The sequence below is a fragment of the Ambystoma mexicanum genome, chromosome 11 (genome assembly GCF_040938575.1).
Source record: "Ambystoma mexicanum isolate Mex_15411 chromosome 11, UKY_AmexF1_1, whole genome shotgun sequence".
NCBI lineage: Eukaryota > Metazoa > Chordata > Amphibia > Caudata > Ambystomatidae > Ambystoma > Ambystoma mexicanum.
Genome location: NC_090934.1, coordinates 598,067,768 through 598,091,137, shown reverse-complemented (window position 1 = coordinate 598,091,137; position 23,370 = coordinate 598,067,768). Strand labels below are relative to the sequence as shown.

General features: G+C 45.1%; 1 protein-coding gene across 2 annotated transcripts in view; it reads left to right on the top strand.

Moving 5' to 3' along the window:
* E2F8 (E2F transcription factor 8) overlaps nt 1-23,370 on the top strand; it is a 490,718-nt gene that overhangs the window by 122,386 nt on the left and 344,962 nt on the right. For both annotated transcript variants that reach the window (XM_069623464.1, XM_069623465.1), the window contains exon 4: nt 20,982-21,138. In XM_069623464.1, coding sequence (XP_069479565.1) covers nt 20,982-21,138 — 157 coding nt within the window. The remainder of the gene's footprint in view (nt 1-20,981; nt 21,139-23,370) is intronic.

Here is a 23,370-nt window from a genome sequence, read left to right as displayed (position 1 = left end):
AAGTACCTTTGGAGGAAACGCCCATTTCCCACGTCATCAGCGATCTCTCATATCACGAGAGCGCTTGCGCGCACTCGTGGGAGTACCGGGAGAGTACTGCTTGTCCGCTTAGCCGCGTGGCGGTGCGGTGCCCCCGACATTTACGTGCTACTCCCTTTGTGATATTTGCTCTCTGTTCCTTTGTGCTTTGATATTCCCACAAAAAAAGTAAGACTTATTTAGTGCTTTCCTAATTTTATTTTATTTATTTGCAACTTGCAAAATTCAGTGTATTTTGTTGGTATAGTCTTATTGTATTTATTTAACATTTTGGGTTGGTCCCCGACCTTGTTCTGTGTTCCGGCATCTGTGAACTAAGCTAATAATGGCATATAAACTAACAACAAGTATGCCGTCAAACATTCCACATTTGACATTAATATCGAAACCATCAAACCATTTAAGTCTCGTTGATCTCGAGGTTCCCAAGCAGAAATTTTACTGTGATATTTCAATCACTCCAACTTGTGTATCCTCCTGTCCAAAACCCAAATTTACTTTAACACATGAACAAATCTATTGTTTCTATTTCATCTGTCGATGTCTCATCTTGTTAGTCACAATAAATCTTGCTCCTCAAGAGGTCAATAATATGCCAGCTCCTGTGACTACGCCCTGTGCAAGAGTTAATCCACAACCACTCTCTGACAACACGATGTTAGCATCTACCAAACATTGCCTGTGACTTTCTTCCTCACGCATTGCCATTTCTTTCCCTCCCTTGTCTCATGACCAAACCGGTTTGTCAATTAATGCAAGCCAATGTGAATCCCCAATATTATGGAGGGATACCATCCAACCTGGTGAGGGTTCTTGTGTTGGGGAGGACGTTTCAACTCAGTCTCGGGCAGATATCCACAATCCCATGTTACATTCTTTTGCTCTACCCACACCCAGAACAATTTAAACAGTCCCATCTGATCTATTTTTACAGCATTCAACCATGATTCAACCGGCTCTCATTGCTATTAATACCACCATCATGAATCTGTGTAAACTCTTTGAGTCACTTGATAAAAAGGTCTCTCACCAGTCGAAACAATTCAATGAATTGACAAAGTGGTTATCAGCTTTTTATTCATCCACACAGTCTAAGAGTCTTCTCTTGCATAATGAATTGAATGCAGTGAATAGTTCAGTGGAATGTGTTGATGCTGATGTTGATGTTGTGTTCAACTCTGTCATGCCCAGTGCACATACACACATACCTCTCATCTGGAGGTGGCCACAGGTTCTTATGCTCTACCCTTGATCACTGCCATTATACGCCCTATCACAAGTATGTGTCCCACCCCCATTTCTGATTTAAAGAATGTATCCATTGTTCAACCGCGCCAAGCTAGCGCTTCAGAGGTGAAACGGGTGAACGTGGTGCCTGTACCTGGGCGACCATCAGGCCAAGGTTTAAGCCACCTAGATGCGCTTAAAGTCAGAAATCCTAAAGTTGTTCAAAAGAAACTCCTCTCTTTGTTGAAAAAAACGAAAAACATGGTAAACATCAAACATACCAAAAAACACTTAGTCGTTTTGCTCAGTGCTTTAAAAAAAAGAATTATTTCGCAAAACAAGGAAGCTGCTACAACAGGGCAGGCCCCCATTTCAATACCAGTACCTACACTGTCTCCAACTCTGCCTTTGGCGCCCTCAGTCAACACTGGCTCATGTAACAAAGATCGTCCAGGCAGTCCTCTTTCGCCTCTTTCACAATTAGTCCTTTCGATAGTTCGAAATAATGAGGCAGAGTACCAGCTTGTCTTATTAAAGAAACAAAATGCCGCCCTGTTTGGCACGACTTCAGTCCCCACAGTTCAAGGTTTGTCAACTATGCCAATCAAATTCTCAAGTGGACAAATTCCTGAGTTGATCACCGTGCCTACTATCAATCTGTTGCCTCTTGCCCCCAGGTTCAGGCACACATAACGGGTGTACCACCCTCACAAAATGTGTTCGAGAATTTTAAACAGAAGGTGGATGAATATTTGGCCACTAGTATAGCCAGGATGCATAGCAGCCTTCCTGCTGCCGTGGTTGCATCCAGTGGTCAAATCCCACAAACTCCCTCATACACGGAACAACATATGAAGGAGGAAATGCATGGTGCTCATCCTAGCACGAGTGCTGATGACACAAAATTAAAATGGATGCCACGGAAACACAACTTGCAATCAGCCTCACGCCACCTGCATCCACGCAGAGTGAATTTTCATACCTTCATCTTAAAATGCCGAGATGCACATTTTCCAATTTACGACTTGAATCGCCAAGTGTTTTGAATATTTTTGGAGATGTTCCTGAGCTGTGCAATGTGACAACACAGGACATTGACCAAATAGAATTCTTCTCGTCCATTACTCGTTCAGTAGTGAGATTATGGATCCCATCTGGTGTGGTTCGGGATTCCATTTGGCGATGCCGGATGCATTTGTTTGATATGGGCTTCCTTTTAGCAGAGGACCCAGCATGTGCCCAACCTAAAACGCAAAATATTTGTTCGAAACCAAACATCTACCAAGGAGTGAACCGAGACAATCTAGATAGTCAGGGCGTCTCCACTCAACAGTATTAACCACCAACATTTCCTGCACTGGCTACTCTGAAAATTGCAAGTTGGAACACCAGGGGTCATTCTCACTTACACACATCTATTGCTAACTGGTCAGATATCCATCATGTGATAGTGCTCCAGGAAACCTTGCTCATTTCCTGCCCACTATGGGATGGCTATGACATCACCCTGCTTCCAGCACTTCCCAGTGGTGGCAGACCCTCTACAGGTCTTCTTGTGGCGGTGCACACTGTTAAGCCGTGGTCATCTGTGGGGGCTCAGATCCAGCTAGTCCAAATTACTAGTCACACTCAGGTGATAGCATTAGTTGACATTTATAGGAATACCGCTGTAATGTCTGACACCTTCTATGATGGTTTAACCATGATTTTAGACATGATCTTGTTGAACCATGCAATCTCCGACACTATCATCGCGGGTGATCTTAATTTGGACTGCTGGAATCCATCTGGTAACATTCATGATGTTCAGAGATGGAGTAACATTATGCAAGAACGCAATTTTTACATGCTTAATGGCTCCGTTGAGGGGGATTTGCCCCCCAACAATACGTGGCATCGTGGGACGAGTACAAGTACAATCGATTTATATGTACATGAGTTCCCGATTGTTCAAAAACGTAATAAAATTAGTCATTAGTGACCAACCTCAGAGTGACCACAGACTATTAGTCGCACATACCACCTGGAACTTTGCGAAAATTAGAGATAATCCAGTCTTGCAAGCAGAAGCGACAGTCAACTCAACAAGAAATTGTCTCCGGTGGAATCCAGTTACATTAACCACCTTTAAAAATAGAGTGGATTATAATGTATTGCAATTCAATACCGAGCAATACTCTGATCTCTTAAAACCATTCATGAAGACCATCACTATTCTACGGCACAATCAAATCAGTCACCCACACACCTTTGATGTAGATACTCACCATGTTGAAGCAGACTTTAAAAAACTCAGGAAAAATTAGCAGCATCACAAGATCCTCTGTGCTGGCAGCATTTAAAAACAGCTAAATGCCGTTACAAAAATTGGTTAAAGAGCAGAAAAGCGGCACAATTTCAACGTGACAGTGAGACAATGCAAATCGCCATGCCCAACAAAAACTCCGCTGATATGTGGCAGTTGCTGAATGATCGCAGATGTCATCTCCAGGGAGATGCACAAATTAACGGCATCCAGGAATCGGCCTGGATTTCTCATTTTTCTTCTTTATATGCTGACCCTGTCTTTGCAAAAACTGTGTATACATCCACAGCCGGTTTTACATGGCAATTACAGATTTCTGTAGAAAGTATTCAAGCTGTTATCATGCCGGCTAGCTCCTCTAGGGCGGTGGGTCCAGATGGGCTTTCAAACTTTGTTTAAAGCCCACCCAGACGAATGGGCTAATATTCTACACACCATCTTTAAGGATATATTAACAACAAGCTCTATCCCTCTATCTTGGAAAACTTCAATAATCATCCCTATTTTCAAGAAGGGGGATCGTAGTGTACCTGCCAATTACCGGCCCATCGCCCTATTGGATGCGCTAGGGAAAGTGTTTACCAAACTGATTATCTCTGAATTCAATGCCTGGACTCTACAATCCCAGCTCCGTGATCCTCATCAAACAGGATACGTTGCTGGCATGGGTACAACTATAAATCTATTTCCTCTTAACTCCATTAAAATGCAATGTCATATGTACAAACAGCAGGTGTTTTTTGCCTTTGTCGATCTCCATGCCGCCTTCGACTCAGTCGATTAATTACTCCTGTTATCAAAACTTTTTAAAGATAATTTCCCGGCAACATTGTTTGATGTTATCCATTCGTTACACTTGCAAACTTCCATCAGAGTTCGTCTCTCGTTAGATGGTTTACTATCTGACCGGATTAGTACCTTATCTCTAGGACAAGATGCCTGAAGAGTTGGAGACCCTGTTAATGGACTTGCTAAAGGGACACAAACCGGCAGCTTGGGTCCGAGGTATGAGTGTACATCCTGGACACCTCTTCATGCACTCCAACACTCTGGAGCGACTTATTGGTTGAAGGTAAGCAATACCTTTTCACCCCACAGTACCTTAGGTTAGAAGAAATTTTTGTAGCTGGATACTCTGTGGTGTAGCTACGGACCTGGACTCCTGATTCCTCTGTCTGGTGATGAAAGGAAGGACTCTGAATGGGATGTCTCAGCAGCAGTCTCGAGGGAGTATCCTTGGCACGTATGTCTTCATCTTCTCTGGTGGTTTTGGTGCCTTTTTCTCAGTACCAAAGAAGGACCGTATTCTCCCGGTCGATCTTCGATTCCTGGTGAGTCGAATTGTGTCTCTGGAAGTTCACCTAGAGCTCAGCAAAGACTTGGACGGATTTGGCCTCTCAAAGACATTGGACTGCAAATGGGTCGGAGGTCTCCTGGTATTTGCGGTCTGCAGCTCTGGAAAAGGCACAGCACCTCGGGAGAAGGCTCAGTTTGTAGTTCGTCTCCGGGTTGGTTGGTCCCACCAGCCAAAGGGAAGGAGTCCTCTTCAGAGCTACTCTGTCGAGTGAAGATCTGAGTCGGGATAGCAGTGGTCGCTTCACTGTGATGCAAAGGGTCTACAGGCGCCTCTGGTCGTCGTCTTCAGTTTCCAGTTTTCAACTTGCCGTTCACCAGAATGTCGGAAGGTGAAAATGTTGGTGTATGAGTGAGGGAATGTCAAGTGTGTTGGCGTTGCAACCCAGGCAGTTGGAACATGTAGCCTGGGTGGTGGGAGTGCCTCTCCTGTAACTTAAATGTAACTGGAATAAAGGACTGACTTCTACTTTACCTGAAGTGTCTGCGGATCATCTTTACGACATCTCTAAAAACAGTACATGTCTTGGAGGACTCGTTTCAACTCAATACTTGTATGTGGACACACTATCACATGTCGACATTGGTGTTCTAAAGACATCCCACCCTTCTATATGGTAGGTCCTAGAGCATGTGGACAGCGCCCAACATGTACAGGGTGGGTTGAAAGGGGAATCCGACGTTTTAACCAATGGAAAAATAGCCCTAAAGATCCCAAGTTTAACATCCAGTCACATTATTTCTGGCCTTCTAGGGCATAGTATTAAAATAATTTGAATACGCTTAGGGATCCAAATTAAAAACTGGGCTAGTAGGTGGAAAACATTTTCTACGCACAGCACAATGCCTAAAAAAATTAATTACAAAAATTAAAAATCGGGATCCATTTTAAGCATCACTATTACCAATGCAGTTCAGTCCCAGGAAAAATAGCTACACAGTAACCAGAAGTAGCAACAGTTCTTCACTTTGATTGGAGAGAAGAGCCTAGTGCTCTCTAAGCCCCTTTTGGGCCCATGAAAAAGGTCCAGGGGCAGGCAAGTACTCCCAAAGGCATGAATAGGACTGTTGCAAGTCCAGTAGAAAGTTTAATAGAAGCCAATGGGACAATGTCAGTGGGCAATACCGCGCTAACCTCGCATCCAGAAAACGGTTGACAAAAGTTAGAAAACAAAGTGAAAACATGTTACTGCTAGCTTGCAGTAACAGAGGAGACCCTCTAGATGGCACTGTCACAGCGCTAGCCCATGTTCCAACATTTGCTCTCACTCGCGGTGCCTGGAAACAGTTATTTATTTTGACATTTGTTTAGCACGCCAGGCGCGCAGGCATCTAGGCGTTCCAGAAGTTGGTTACAAAAATAACAAGGTGCAATGAGGAACAGTGCCCAAAGCCTATCCACAAGTTGCAAGGTAGTTGCATCTCAAAGTGCAGTAAAGTCCAGGTGCGCCCATTGGAGGGCCTAACCTCATGTTGAAAGGCAGCTACATCACAAAGCGCAGTAAAGTCCAGGTGCACACATTAGAAAGCTTAACCTCATATTGTAGGATGGCTGCATCATTGCATGTATTTACAAGTTGTCAAGAGCGGTACTGTCCAGTACATATGATAGAAAACCTAACCTTGTATTGCGAGGCGGCTACATCAAAGCATGCAAGTACAAATAGACAAATGCGGTGGTGACCCGATTATGGTGCAGGGGCTAAAAGCATAGACAAATGGATAAGAGGTTTAGATATGAAATCATTGGGTAAGAGTAAGTTAAGAGCAGGTGTAATGATGGATGCGAAGTGATGGAACCCGCAGTTACACGGAGGTTCAATACATAATCGGCGCTGGAGGTTGTAGGGTGTTGGGTCCAATTGTTACTTATAGGTAGGGTGTGCAAACATTGCAGGCTACAGGGAGGCAGACCCGGCGGTTACAAGTGGGTTAGGTGTAAAAGCATCACAGCCAATATTATGAATGCAACACTGCTTATTCAGAGGTCACAATTATTCATACGATTGGGTCGTCTGGTTTAAAGGGCCTCATAATACAAGGTTGTGGTATGTGGTTGCAGGCAAGCATACTCCGATGCCGTCTGCAGCTGGGACAGTAGTGTTGCTTAATAGGTCACCGTTGTAGGACGTTCTGATGTGGCGTACAAGTAGTAGACTGTGGTGTGCGGTTACAAAGATGTTATCAGAGAAGAGACTGAATGAGGGATATAGGTCTTACCTTTGTCTTATCCGTCTCTGGCTTCCCGGGAAGACTGGGAAAGAGAGGCTGCATGGCCTTGCAACAGGGGTCTTGAAACTGGGCCGGCTTAGCCTCCCAGCGGGAAGCCGGCCACCCATTTGTTGCAGGGCTCCAGCAATCGTGCTGCGTGGGACTGCCTGGTGCTTCTTCACGTTATCGACTTCTTATGCACGTATGAGTAGACATCCTTGGTCAAAATTGTAGAACTGCTGATTTCAATTACGTAAATGTCTCAAATAAGATGGCAAGAGCAAGTTAGAACTTAGTTGCTGCGTTCTGTTGCTGAAGCTGCTTTCTCCTTCACTGCTCACCTGACTCCCTCCTATTTTTCTTCAGAAGTACAAACAGTCAAAACTTGCTGCTGGGGTTTTTAGGGCCTAAATGAAAGGGAGCTCGGAAAACATGACCTGCGACTTGGGTTAAACTAATGAAAGGCACTTTAGAATGTTGATCAATGGGTCTTTGGTATCACTGTAGCCAATCAACATGTTGGTTATCTTCCTCCATCTTGGCTTGGGGAAGCTTTCTTACTCTGAGCCCACGAGTTAAGGCCTAAACCAAGGTCAGAATAAATACTGAGAAATAATAATATAAAGACCCAAACACACAGTTAAGACTTAAACCTTCTGCCCCTGGACCTGACGTAAACTACCACAGGGAGGACCAGATGAGACTCCAATCAATAGATCCAGATGTCATTTGCAGAACCAGAAGCAACTGGAGAAGTTACTGAAAAGCAGAAGCACCCCCCAAAGTAATTCAATAGGAAATGAGGTTAAGACGCCCCTCCAAACCTCTCGACCCTGAACCAGAGTGATCCCTGAGGATGGGTATCGGGACCAAGAGGTAAGTACTCGCACAGCAGTTTCAGTGGCAATGGCTCCAGCGTGACCAAACAACCAAGGTTGGAACATGCTTCTTTCCTAGGTGCAGTTTATAGGAGCCAGTGCCCAAGGGCTTGAACCCTGAGGAAAAGAAGAACAAACACCATTGCAACAACGACCACCTTCAAGCCAAGATTGAAGAATCTGGCAGGAAAGATTGAGAAGCCTAGGTAACCCATGAAGATGGAGCTTGGTGAACAAAGAAGGGTGGTAGCCCAGCAGGAAACTGTCCCAGTTAGGAGCGAACAGCTGGGGACGATACTAGACATCCCAAGGAGCAGGTGAGGTGTTGGTGTCCCAACACCTGTCCAAGCAGCAGCAGCTTTCAGCACCAAGGAGTGGAGTCCCTGGCTGTAAACTGTGGGAAGCCGCAGTAAAATGGTTCCGTCATGGAAGGCTATACCCAGCACAGGAGGGGAGGCAGCATGAGAATTCAGGAAGCCCAGATATGAGGCAGCAGAAAACCCTGGCCAGGATATTCCCAAACCACTAGACCTAGCTTGTGTAGCCAAGTGAGAGTTCAAAACTGTGAAAATTAGTGGGTAAACTTTCAGCCGGATGTCAGACCTGCCTCTTCCCACGTTCCATAATAGAGTACCAAGAAAGAAAGCAAGGGTGAGGGAGAGCCTTACATACCACTGCAAACCAAACGCCAATTGCTAGACTGGGACAAAGGGTTTGATGACTAACCACACGGGTTGGTCAGGACACTGCCACTCGGCCTATGCCACCCCCACAGGAAGTGATAGGGAGGACCCAGGGACCTACACTGGTCTAAACCACTTCGAACCAATGTGGTGTCTGCCACATGGTCAGAATGGCTATTTTGTCATTACCTCGTGGTTGCTCCAGATAAAAACCTAAAATGCAAAATGGGAGAGAGTAGGGTTTAAAAAAATACATTGCTTCTCAATAGCTAACAAAACGGTTCTGTTATGTAGGATTTTCATTTCAGTGATACATCTTCCTGACTTGTCAGTCCCAGACATTTTGCTGGACTTTGTGATTTTTGTTCTTATTCCTATGTGAATGGGAATCTTTTTCCCCTCTCACCTAGCCTTTTACTCTTTTTATAGGTGGCCTTTTTATGTCTCTTCATAGTGTGTGATTGGTTTGATCGTTTCCTATAACTTTGGACTGACTGTAAAGTACTATGGCAGCACACAGCATTTTAAATGCAGTGGCTTCCTTTTAATTTCTCTTTAATGCACTTGGGTAAACTACTGTTCTGAAACACTTCTGTACAAGCGCGATATAAATAAAATATTATAAGGCGTAAAGTGGTATTTCCCTCCCCTTTATGTTTTATATAGTGAGCCAGGACACCCCACTTTATGTGGAGTACTTGTGGAGATACAAAGTGTCCCCTTTCGTTCTTACCTGGTACAATTTGTTACAATTGCAAGTTTACTTGAGTGGCTGGTGGCAGTGGAACTACTTTTATGATTTTTAGTCCTCATCACTCGCAGGCTGTCAACTTGGCCTCCGTAATTTAGAGGAGGGGGTCACCATTCTGCTAGAATGGTGGGCTTCTTTTTTTTCACCATAGGACCATGTTTCCTAGGTCGTCTTCTGCCATTGTAGGTGGGCAAGACCTCGGTTGAAGCTTTGTCTTCGCTGTAATCATTTGTATTCCACGCCGAGTCTCCAGAGTATCTGAGAAGGAGGAAGTGAGAGAGAAGTCCAAAACTCCACAGCCCTTTGTCTTTCACCTTGCCTGAAAGGAACCAGTTCCCATTGGGATCTGGCTGTCTTGATTGGACAGTCAGACCATCCCTTTTGAATGGATTGTGTCCTCCCACGTATTCCTCATCTTTGATATTCCATATTCAGCGTCCGCTGCTCTGGAATGTTTTTTCGGCAGAGGGTGCTGTGCATCGATGGCGTCGACTCAATGTCCCTCAAGGGCCTCTCTCCCAAGGATGTCATTTAAGGCATATGTAGCACACACAGCACCTGTTGACTTCAGTTGCGTTTTCCCGCGAATGCCATCGCTTTGAGAAATATGGTGTGCTTCTTCACTTCATGACGAAGCTTCTTTACTTCGAGAAATCGAGAGAAAATGTCATCTTCGTCGACACCGACCACCCCGAATACCGGGTTCAAAAAGTGTTGATTGTGGGTTGAAAATGTCATTGACCGATACTCATTGTACGTTTGTCTTACCTTGGAGTAGACAATAACACCTTGGACTGCTCCAAGGGCCAGTCGATGACATGAAAGGCTTCGAAAGGGCAACTTGACGGTAGGTCGAAACCCCAAATCTGTATACCTCGACCAAAAAACCTTCGACCGACTAGTTGGGAGGCGATTCCTTGGAGGAAGGTTAAGTGATAGAGATCGAGGAGTGGCTCCCACCACTCCTTCGCCTTCTAAGAGGCACCATAGGTCGCCTTCTTCGACTTCATCGTCGGAACTTCCCCTGAGAGGGTATCTTGCTCAACTAAAAAATCAGCTCTGGCCGAGGGGGAGGCCTTCAGAGCAGAGATGCTCAAAATATTTGAAAAACAAAAGCCTCCAAGCCATGCTCCTACCACGCCTTCGAAAGAAGCCAGGAAGGAAAGGGCTCCACCTAAATTCTGCGTGCCTTCGGGCCCGGGACAAAGCCATGATCCTCATCGCGAGCCGTCAAAGTTGTCGACACCTTAGGCAGCGTCTTCGGCGCCAGCCAAACCCTCGACATTGACGCCGAAGGCACCAACGCCAGCTGCGCCATCATTGCAAACTGCGTCATCGACGCAGGGCGCCCCACCAAAGCCTGTGGTGCCTATAAAAAAGGTTTTGATGGCTCCTACAGCGTCGACTCCATTGTTCATAAAACCCCACATATCTGAGAAGACCTATGTGCCTCTACCAAGAAAATACTATTGTAAGTCCCTTACTTCTATACATGAGGAGAATGAGCCCTCAGATAATGAGGCTCCATTTGGCCTCCAATCTGGCACACCAAATGTACCTGAAAGTTTTATATCGGAGGAGTCCAGGTTGTGGGACCTCTATGAAAACCTGCAGACTGCCAGTGGTGTAGACACCTCACCTGAGAGTTTGGGAGACCAGAGGCTGGGCAGCATGCTGATGCATCTCATGTCTAAGGTAGTAGACTACATGGGGTGGTCTAGGCCTCCATTGCCATTTGAACAGGATGATCGGACAGACATTCTGGATAAGGGTCCTCCGTCACATCCCATATTACCGTTTAACATTGCTCTGCAAAAAAGGGTGGCTACTAATTGGGAAATACCGGAAACCAATTTGACCAAGAAGTACCGCCCTTCCAGTAGTGACCCGACAACCTGTCAAAACACCCCACTCCAGAGTCTGGTGGTACAGGCAGCTACTGCAACTTCTAAGCAGGCAGCTTACCCTACCATCCCTCCAGATAGGGGCGACAAAAGAGTAGATGGATGGGCAAGGAAGGTATTTTCTACAGGGAGTATGCAACTCAAATTTGCCAACTCCACATGTGCCCTTGCAAAATGTATGTTCACCCTATGGGACAGCATTTCCATGGTGGCAGAGCACATTCCCGAAGGGGGTGAGAGACTGGTTCTTAGCCATAGCTGGAGACGGCAAAGAAGCCATGTGTGTGTGTGTGTCTCTTCAGTCAGGTCTGGATTCTGCTGACCGCATCAGCAGAGACATGGCTAGTAGCACCTTTATGCACAGATTTGTGTGGTTGAAGTTTGGTTTTGCACCGGATGTGTAATCCAGACTTCTCAACATGTCCTTTAATGGGTCTCACCTTTTTGGCAACAAAGCTGACAAGAGTCTTGAAGTTGCAGACCGCTAAGGCGGCAGCCAAATCTTTAGGTGCTGCTATTAGGCAACCTCAGCCTTTTCGACCTAGTGGACAACCTTGGAGGGGTAGATCTTTTTGCTACTACTCCTCGGTTGGAGGCCCGAGAGGAATGGCTGGTCGAAAGGGCCAAAGAAGATTCCCTTGTGGTGGACGAGGGAGAGGTGCAAAGCCAGCTCAAGCAGGGGCATCTTTACCATCTGCCACTGTATAAGCTGCATCAAAACCCCAGTGAGGTCTTGAGTCACAGCTCACCAGTGGGGGGCAGATTGTCTCAGCATCTAGAAGGATGGCGGGACATTACTTGGGATGATTGGGCCTTGCAAACCATAGCCCACGGTTACTGCCTTCCTTTTTTACAGAGACCTCAGGACAATCCACCAGGGAAACACTCTTTGAGGATTCTAGATCTGCTAGAGAAAGGCGCTATAGAACCGGTACCGTAACCGTTGGTATTACCCTTATTTCCTAATACCCAAAAAGGACAGAGGACTGAGACCCATCTTGAACTTAAGATACATGAACAGGTTCCTCAGGAAGGACAAGTTCAAGATGGTCACACTTTCTCAGATCCTTCAGGCCTCCAACCTCAGGATTGGATGATGTCATTGAACCTTCAGGATGCTTATTTTCATGTGCCAATCCAGCTCAAGCAGAGAATATACCTGAGGTTCGCGGTTGGCAGTACTCCTGATCAATTTCTGCCATTCGGGCTAACCTCCGCCCTGAGGGTTTTCACCAAACTTGTGGCAGCGAGTCTCGGGAGAGGGAGGGGGGATTCATGTCTACCCTTACCTGGATGATAGGCTGATCAGGGCCCGTTCTCCCGAACAAGTCTTGGATCATCTCAACGTCACCTGCCACTCCCTTCAGACTGGGCTTCTCCCTCAATTACAATAACTCCCAAATGACACCTTCTCAGAAACTCCAGTAGCTGTTCTTGATGCATCCTTGGGAAAGAGCTTGCCACCCGAGGTGAGGGCTCAAGACATTCTACAGATGGTCACCAAATGTTTAAGTGCCCAGTGTCTTCCGGCCTTTGATTTTTGAGGTTGCTCGGCCTTGTGGCATCCTGCATTTCCCTGGTGCCAGAGGCCCGCCTGAGGAGGAGGTCCCTTCAATGGACTCTCAGAACTCAATGGTCCAAATGCTCAGGAAGGATGTCGGACCTACTTTAGGTTCCAAGCATGGTCACACAGGATCTTCTATGGTGGGCCTGCGAGGACAACATTCTGAAGGGAGAACTTTTTTTGGCAGCCATGGCTGGAGATAACGGTAGTGACGGACGCCTCACTCACGGGGTGGGGAGCTCACACCAGTCCACAGTTGTTGGTCTCCATCGGAGTCCAAACTACATATCAATCTTTTGGAGCTGAGGGCAATCAGACTAGCGCTGTAGGCCTTTCTGCCGCCTGTACGGGGAAAGAATGTCCTGATAATGACGGACAACACAGTGGGCATTTACTACCTCAACAAGAGGTGTAGTGTCACTACCACTGTGCAGAGAGGCAATGCAACTCTGCTACTGGGCAATTCAAGAAAGAATCTCCCTATTGGCATTTCACCTAGCCGGAGAGGAGAACACGGCGGCAGACGCTCTGAGTCGGCAGAGCACAGTCTCCCACGAGTGGGAATTAGCTCAGGAAGTCCTTTGGGGAACCCCTCAAGTGGATCTGTTTGCGGCCGGTGTCAACCGGAAGTGCGAACTGTACTGCTCCAGGGAATTTCCCCCAAGAGGAGCTCTAGGAGATGAGTTTGTGATGGACTGGGAATTTCCACTTCTGTAGGAGTTTCCTCCAGTCCTCGTCATTCCTCACGTGAGCAGGAGGTTGAGAAAGTTCAGGAAACACATGATCCTGATTGCCCCAGATTGGTCCTGGAGGACGTGGTACCCAGACCTTCTGGACATGTTGATCTGTCCTCCAATGTGTGTTCCACAAAGAGAGGACCTTCTGTCGTGAGAGAGGGTCAGGTTTTCCATCCAGAGGTCAAAACACTCAACCTTCAAACTTGGTTTTTGAAAGGCTGAGATACAAGGATTGGGACCTCCCGGATGACGTAATGGAGATGTTGCTTTTGGCCAAAATGCCAGCAATAAAGTCTTTGTACTATTGCTGTTGGAATAAATTCTGCGGCTGGTGCAGAGAAGAGGATATAGATCCTTTTGTGTGTAAAACACTGGATGTTTTCTCCTTTGTGCTAGCTTTAGCCAATCTGGGGCTCCATATTGGTACAATTAAAGGCTATTTGGCGGCGCAGACCATCTTTAAGCACTCGTTAGAGTAATGTTTATACTTCAAAATTCCACTGACACAATTTCTAAAGGGGCTTACCAATGTGTTCCCCCTCCACCCCCCCCATCTCCCCATCTCCTTTCCAGGTTCCTGTTTGGGACCTTAATGTGGTTCTAAAATTCCTAACGTGTGCACCTTTTGAACCTTTACACTTGTGTCCTTTAAGGTTGTTAACCTTTAAAACCATTCTATTGGTAGCTCTAACATTAGCCCGTAGGGTGAGTGAGTTGCAGGAATTTTCGTCCAAGCCACCCTTTACTATCGGATAGGGTTGTTCTAAGGGTTAAACCTTCATTTTTAACCAAAATCATTTCATTGTTTTACCTTCTTTCAACGTGGTCTACTATTCACACGTTCACAAAGCATTATTGCCTGGAATTTTCCCTCGGTCAGGATGGGAGTTTTGGCAAAGCAGTCCTGCGCTCGGGTCATGAAAACAATTAAAATCTAAATTCTACTCCCTCCACCAAATCAAACACTGCTTTGGGAGTCTATACAAGATGAGGAATACGTGGAAGGATACAATCCATTAGAAGAACAAGTTACTTACCCATGGTAACCTTCTTTCGACTGGATGTTCCTCCCACGTATTCCTCATTGCCCTCCTAACCTTCCCCACATTAGAATTTCCCATGTTAGAACAGCTTTCGTTCTTTCAAGGCTGAGTACGGTCAAATCCGTGGTTATGCAGGTATTTCTACTGTAAGTACTGAAGCCAACAGGCGCTGTGCATGCTATATATGCCTTCAATGACCTCATCCTTGGGACGGAGGCCCTCGAGGGACATCGAGTAGAGGCCATCGACGCACAGCGCCCTCTGCCGCAAAAGAAATTTCTGAAGCTGGATATTGAATATCAAAGATGAGGAATGCGTGGGAGGAACATCCAGTCGAAAGAACTTTACCAAGGGTAAGTCACTTGTTCTTCTGTAAACTGCAGGGAGAGTTTGCATAAGTTGTGATGTAGTTCCTGATAAATACTCCAATTGTGGGAGCTGCCGGCAAGTCGACCACTGGAGCTAAATCCAAAGAGGAAGATTAAGAAAAGACGTTGGTAGTGATTTTGAGCGACCGGAGAGCCTGCTGATTAACCACAGCCTGATGTAACCCTTCTTCCATTTGACCTGGGGGTCCCCGAAAATGACAACTCTTACCCAGAGGCTAGCGAGATCCACTAGTCTCAAGACCTGCAGAACGAACCATCCCTCAACGTGCTGTGACCTCAAGCCTGAGTGCAGTGCATGGTCTTCCAAAGTCTGAATCCTGCTGAAACTTTGGACTCCTACTGGACCTTCAGAGACACTATTCAAATCTGTGAAATCCCCTCACCACAGTGCAGGACTGAGAGAGTGAAGAGAATCTGACTATTCGGACTTCATCTGGCTCCTGCTCAAAGTCACCAAATCCACAAAGCCCTGAGAAACCAGGAAGAATCCTTTGCTGGAAGCCTCCTCTGGTGTCTGCAGCTGCAAGTTCCCATCCAGTGTGTCTATCTTCAGTCTGCAGACCAAGAATCCAGGGACCGGGTCCTGTGCTGCTGCATCCGTACTGTGTTGATGTGGGTAATACTTACCTGTTTAGGCCTTGTGTGAATCCTGTGAGGCTGAGTGAGTGATTAGTTTGTATGGGAAATTAGCCCATACCATTCTCCCAGGCCTAATGCTGGAACGCATATAGGGAGCCTTTTGTGTTGCCCCTGAGCACTTCTAACTAACTCTAACCTAATACTTACTTGTTGAAGAAGATATCCTCTGGAACTCTGGCTTTTCTGTACCTGAACCCTAGCCTGACCATCCTACATCTGGCTCCTAGACGACTAGGGTCCATTTTCTACTTCTGAGATCACACATGCTTTATGGAAGGACTACAAAAGATAAAGCTTCCATCTTAAACTATAACAAGTGTAAAAGTACTTGATTGTAAATGAATTAATGTTGTAACTAGCTCTAAAAAAAAAAAACAATGTTGCGTGTCTCAAAGTTATTACATACCTTTTTTTAAGTTGTTGGTTGCTCCTTTAGAAAGTATATAAGTATAGTGTTCCACTCTTCTCAAGTGTAATTGTGTTGGTACCGTTTCATTATTCTTGAGTGAATGTGTAAACACTTACAGGTTTATCTACCTTGAATCACTTATTGCATTCTTAAAGCGTACCATTGGATTTCGCTTTCCCTTATGTGCTTAGTGCACTTCTAAAACGTCTTGGAGTTGATACTTGTCTTAGAGTTGCTTGTAGCCTCTCTGAAAAGTATATAGGTCCTTACCCTGAACTGCTGATTGCCTTTAAGTCTGCTAGAGTTCGTACATGCCCTAGAATTGTACTTAACGCTTCTGAAAAGTATCCTTGGTTAAACTGTATATTGGTATAATAGAAATAGTGTAATAGTTTAAAGGGTTATAATGATCTTGAATAGCTGCTGCTCTTCTAAAACTGTAATACTGGGTTGCGCTTTCGTTTAACTGCTCTAGGGCACTTCCAAAATAGTTTACTGTATTCATACCTATCCTTTAGAAACTTTAGGCCTCTAGGTAATTTTATTTAATTGTATTTTATAGAGCGTCTTTCGCTGAAGACTCTGAACAATAAAGTTTCGAAAAAAGTATAATTCATTATGATAAAAATTGAGCATAGATACCAGTTGCATCAGAAGGGAGGGACGGCAAAGAATTTAAGAGACTAGAGAGGATAAGAGAGGTTTTGAGATTTGTTTGAAAAATACAAAGAGATGAGGCAGAACAAAGTGAGCAGGGAAGAACGTTCCAGAGTTTAGGAGCCAGAAGAGTAAAGGAGCGGAAACAAGATGAAGAACAAGGAGCCTTAGGAACAGTTAAAAGAAATGGATTCTGTAATTGTAAGGGGCGCAAGGGGACATGGAACAAAAGTAAGGCAGAAAGATAGAGGGGTGGGCCAGACCATGAGTGCATTTAAGACAATCGAGATAAAGTGGTAAAGAAGGCGAGATTCAAAAGGAAGTATTGAAATTGAGTGTAAGGAGAGTGTGATGGGGGACCAAGAGCGGGAGGGGGGTAAGGAGAAAAGGAGACAAATAGAGGAAATAAATGGAATGAAGAGGAAGGAGGTGGGAGGCACAGAGAGATGAACAATGGTCAATGCAGGAAATGACGAGAGAAGTGAAGAGGTTTCGTAGCATGAAAAGAAAGATGGGGACGAGCACAATGAATGTTAAAAAGAGAATAGCAACAAGAGCGGGCAATGGAAGAAAGGAATTACCCAGAAAGACTGTATAAAAAATCCAGTATAGTAAATAATTTTCGAATTTCAGCTGTACGAAAATCACATACAGCCGAAAAATATGAACATATTTACCATATGGTGCCATTTTAATGAACAAGGGGAGTGGGGGTTGCAGGGGTGTCCGCCGCCCCTTATTCGCTATAATGGCATCAGGTTTTGCGTGGGTGTCCCCCGCTTACCGATGAATAAAGTAAAAAAGGACCCTGCAGCGCTGGTCCACGTCAGTGGAAGGAACAGGCATTGCAGAAGAGGAGACGATTTGGGGTTGAACAAGTCTACCCTTGTTCCGTCTCCAACAGGAGACGGAGGGCGCCTTGCACGAGTGTTGCGCATTAAACAGTGTAAGTTGGGGGAGGGATATGTGGGCGACGCGGGTTGGGAGGGTGTCACAAAGATACGTGGATGGGGGAAAAGGGGTACACAGGCAATATGTTTGCGGCTGAAATTACGGTCTTAAAATGCATATTTTCAGTCAAAACGGTTAGTCATTTCAGCTGCGAACATATCCAGCAGGGTTAAACACAAATTCAGAAGAAATATGAAGAGAGAAACCAAAGATAACGCCCAGGTTGTGTGCAGACTGTGAAAAGGAGAGAAAGGATGGGGTAAGGAGTGAGAGGTGGGAGGTGGGGTGGGAGAAATAGAGGGAGGAAAGAACAGTACCTCCGTTTTTGAGGGATTTAGATGTAGGAAATTAGGACATCCAGTTCTGTACAGTAGAAAGACAGTTTGAAACAGTAGAATGAAGAGCAGAATCAAGAGGACAAGGAGAGCAACATCTTGGTATCCTCGGCATACAAATGAAAATGGAGATGGAAGGAAAATGGAAGGGCAAAAAGGGGAGCAGTGTAGAGGGAGAAAAGTAGGGGCGGAGTACCGAGCCTTGAGGTAATATACGAGTTTAGTTACTCCATTTGTACTGTGTTCTTAAAAGTGACATTGGTCCGGTAGCCGTATTGATTCTTGATAGAAGGAAGTTACATGCGTTGCAAGAGATACTTGTAACCAGTGTTAGTATTACTAAGCGACTATGAAAGTGAATAGCACTAAGTTATAACCAATGGGGTCTACTACCCTTGATTTACCAAAGGTAATCTAAAAGGAACTGTGGTTTTACTCCTGTAGTATAGCGGAATGCCAGTAGTATAGCGGAATGCCATTCTAAATGTGTTCTAGGTTTGACTTACCTTGAACTGCTGGTTGTTATTCTTAATAAGGTTATACTTTGGTTTGTATACCATAAGTATTGAGTTTGCTTTTAAAATTGTGTTTATATGATATGTTATAGTACTTCCCCTAGATTTATCTTGGCCTACTTGTGTTTAAACCCTTTATGTTTACATTTCATGGTGTTTCAGTGTTTCTTTGGAGCATATGTATGCTACAATTTCTTTGTACCAAGCTGCACCCTTCTCTCCCTCCTAACATGAGCCTGGCTGCTCTGTCTACGCTACCAAATGTTCTCTGGTGGTACAGCCATATAAGAAGAGTGGAATTTTGTACTGCCTCATATATGGTTTTATGAAGCGGTTAGTTGGACTTAAAAAACTCTCCTAAAACGTACATTGGACAATCAATGCGGTAAAATGCCTTGCACCACTGATGAAGCCAAAACTTGAGTACACCTGCCACCAATCTTCTCCTTTAAAACCAATGTTGGGTGATCTAATAATCGCAATCTGGCAAACCATGTGGTTCCAACACCCCTCGTGCTGGGAGCCTATGGGTGACCGAATACCATATATCCTAAGTAACACAAAAAGACTTTCAGTGGCAAGGGGATTTCATGGGAAGTCTATCTGGCCACCAAAAATGGTGATCCAAAGAAATAGGGAGGGCTGTGCAAAAGGTTTAGGGCCCTAAAAAGTGTCCTAGAACCCCTAAACATAGGAATTCTGTCTTAACTGTTAACAAGGCTTAATAAATTAGTATATTTGTGGACTGTAATATGTGCGTGCTTTCTGTTGTTCATGTACTACTACACCTCCTGCCCCATATCTTCTAAAGTCTTTCCTACTGCTCTGTCTGTTGTGATAGTTAAATTGGACTAATTATCAAATACCGTGTTCACAAACTAGGCTGGCCTTTGAGAATCCGCTCCCCCCAAAGGGTTGCTTCTGAAAATCCATCTTCACTCCCACCACTAGAACTTCCTACACGCCCATGTAAAAACTTTATCACATTCCACTAATTAAAATCTCAAGCACCATCTTCTAAATGGTAAAGGAGATCTCCTTATCTACCACCATATTTCTTCACCTCCAAGGCTCCCTCACGTCACCTTCCCTTGTACAGCATAACCAGTAGACCAGTAGTTTATCCTACTAATGTACACCTGTTGATGGACTGCCCCGCTACTGTATCCTCACTCGAGGTGTTTCTGGTCCAAGTGCATAGTGACTTTTTTTTTTTTTTTTTTTTTTTTTCCCCCCTGCATACCAAATCCGTTTCCCCCTTTTGGGCCAGATGTTGCTCAACCTATTGTTGCCTAAAATCAAGCTGTTGCTGTCATACTGCCTAAAATTACTTTTGGGTACTGTGCAGTCTATTACAGGGGGCATTGCAGTAAATGCATTTCGAATGGATTGTTTCCTCCAATGTATTCCTCCTCCTTGATATTCACGTCCACTTCGGCTGCTTTCATGGAGATGCATCCTACACATTTTCTTGGTTGTGGAAGTAGCGGGATTGAGGTACGGAAGGTGGTGGAATCAGAAGGTGGAGCGTCAACTTCTGAGGGGTTGGAGCTATGCCAGTGTATAGATGCCTAGCTCTCCGCTTTAGATTTCGTAGGGCGGCATTGCCTGTCAATGCAAAGGTTATTACATTGATTACTGCCATACTGTGACCAAAACGTAACCTATAGTCCATTACAGCAGTTGCAATACTGATCCAATACACCGGCTCATAGGCTACCTTAATCTTGGGTACTGTGGGCTTCATTCCAAGTTGGCTGGTACACACCTTACTGGCCAACTACACATTTGCCAGTAGGAGTTAAGGAGTCACCTCCAGCTTAAATGTTGGAGGTAAATCTTCACCCTACTGGCAAAAAACAGCCTTTATTACCGGCACGGACAATATTTGCTGCAAAAATCCCCACCGGCACTTGTAGTCTGGCGGACATTCTGGCAGACCAAGTGCCGGTAATGGCAATTCCGTTTGCTGGCATTGCAGCGGATTTGATGCCTGAATATCGGTAAACTTGGAATGAGGCATTGAACAGAATTATTGATGCATGACCTGTTCGTAAGTGTAATGCTTTACGTTTTGTACAGTTCCAGACCTGCGTGCGGAATCGGTAATGTTTGAGGAAAAGTCCCTACTCCTCCTTATAGTACCTCAACTGTAAACTTGGGTAACCAAGCAAGTGTACAAAAAGTGCCTTCCGTCGATTGTGGCCCTTTTTGTTTTTTTTTTTTGTTTTTTTTTTACTGATAGTTTGTAGCGTGAGTGAACCGTGAAGCCATTTTGTTTTTTCTCTTACCAGCAAATTATCTGCGTTTCTCTGGCAAGTTGAATGCTTTTGGCAATCCTGCCAAATCCTGCGTGTATATTTATGCACATTATGTTTTCCTTCTTTACAGGAACAATTGTCAGGTGACGAGTATGAAAAGACCCAGCCAAGCCGTAAAGACAAGAGTTTAGGATTGTTGTGCCATAAATTCTTAGCACGATACCCCAACTTTCCGAATCCTGCAGTGAACAATGACATTTGTCTTGATGAAGTTGCTGAAGAGCTAAGTAAGTTCCTGCATACGGAGCTGCTTTTTTTGCCTGACCTGGTTCTGTTCTTGTATACTTGCAATTGGCTGAAGTGTGTTAAATCGTGGCTAGGTGAAAAGGGCACTACATTTCTGCGTTTCCTTTATGGTTTTCATTTTGCTAGCAGTGTGGCTAAAGACAATACAGTATTTCAAACAACATTATTCTAATTGTAGTTCTTTCTTTCTGGAGTATACATTATTAATAAGCAAAAGGTACTAAATGAGCCGGTGATCATCATTATTATAAAGAAAGTGACGTTGTGCACCATTGAGAAGCACATTTTGTGTGTGATTGCAGCACATTGTACATTAAGGATTGTCAACAGCAGTGCACCGTGTGCTGTCAGTAAATCTCAGTAACGCCTTGTAGAACCCAAGCCATATTTTGCGCAAAAGTTTGAAGTTGCTCTCACCCAGCCTAACACTGTAGGAGTCATAATGTATTACAGAATAAAACGGCGTTTGGAAAATGTACTTTCTCCGTGATTATTTCCCATCTTCCCAACCTCTTTTGATTCTTGCTCCGGAATTGGGGCAGGCTGGCAAACTTGCCCCAAAGATGCTTCATGTTAGGGTTTTGGGGATTTCAGGAAAATCGATTTTTACGGAAGACCCACATCCCCAGAAAGAAATAATGTTTCTTGCTAGGGGTGTATCTGAACGATGGCCGCACTGACCTTGCTACGCATCTAGCACTCTATTATATTGAAAATAAAATGGCAGGTCGGCACTGCCATCTAGTGAGCATTTTCGTAAATGAAGATGATCCCAACTGAAATAAGTATTTTATCTTTACCGTTGATGATCATTTATTTTATGCACTATGCTTTTTAAAAATTTGATTGTACAGTTCGGTCAAACAATAGAAGTGTCATGTCTGTCATTTGGAAACTCTAATTAATATTGCATTAATTATCCAGCTCATTTTCGTATTCCAGATTCTAGTGAACCTGGTAGAACTTAGTAAATATGCAAACTCTGTATTTTTACCGAGAGCTTTATTGTAACATGCCTGACAAGCTTGCTCAGTTCTTTGTCCTGCATGCAGCTTTGAAAATGAATATACAGATAAACCTGTCTCTATCACCCATATGCCTTCCCCTTCCTTTCCTATTGTATGCAGATTTGTAGATCACAAACACCAGAAGACATCTAGGCGCATAGATGCATGTGAGGGCAGTTGCGGGAAGGGATCAGAATAGGACTTCAGGTTCTTTCAAAAACTGAAGATAGTCTGGGATGTTGCAGAGGTTTAGCGGCAGAGAGTTCCACAGTGTAGGGGCCAGCACTGAACAATATCTTCCCCCACCCCAGGTATGGCGATATATAGGGTTCTCCAGCATGGGGTCTGGCATGGATTCACATGCTCATGAATATTCCCCGTCGTCAGGCCGGGAACCCTCGGTATAGGAAAAATCAGTATCAGTTTCGTTTCTGATCTGTCTTTCTCAGTAGTAACCAATCACTGGTCTCTGGGTCATACTGCCCCCAGCCAATGACTGCCCTCTCCCTAAGCCCCACCCCTGGCAGCCATTCTCAGATTTTTACCGCACTTTCAAGTGTTGGGAGTCCTCGTGCTTGGCTCTCGAGCTTTTGCTGCGTTTTTGTGCTTTTTTCAGGAGATTTTCTCTTTTTTCGGTTAAGAGCCTCAAGCTCCACAGTTTCTACTTCCGATCAACGGGGATCCGTTTCGGAGTTTTCTACGCCCCTCAAGGGTGAAGATTTCGTCGAGTTACGCTTTTGGAGGATTCCAGAAGTTCCGAGGCCTACCCCGGACATGGCCCAGGAGAAAAGGGAGCTCGACGCCCGGGAAGCTATTCAGGACCTGCCCTGGATGGCAGCTTCAGAACGTTTTCAAGGAGGACGAGCATTCGTTATGCCTCTACTGTCTCCATGAGGACAAGACGCACAAGGAAAAGGACTGCGCGTTTTGTGGAAACATCTCGGAGCGGACCATGAAGGATCGCCACCTCCGTCTCGCCAACTGGCTGGAAGGTAAGAGCCTGCCAGGCAAGAAGAAGAAGAAGAAGAAGAAGTCCGAGCGGTCTTCTAAGTCCTGTGAGGGTGCTCCGGCGACGGGGGCCCAACAAAAGGCTAAGCACCGCGAGTCCGCAGGCACCGGGAGCGCTGAACGGTCGGGCTCCTTGGCTGCCAGGCAGGGCGCACCCTCCCCGGCGCCATCAACCACGAGCCAACGCTCTGGCTCGGG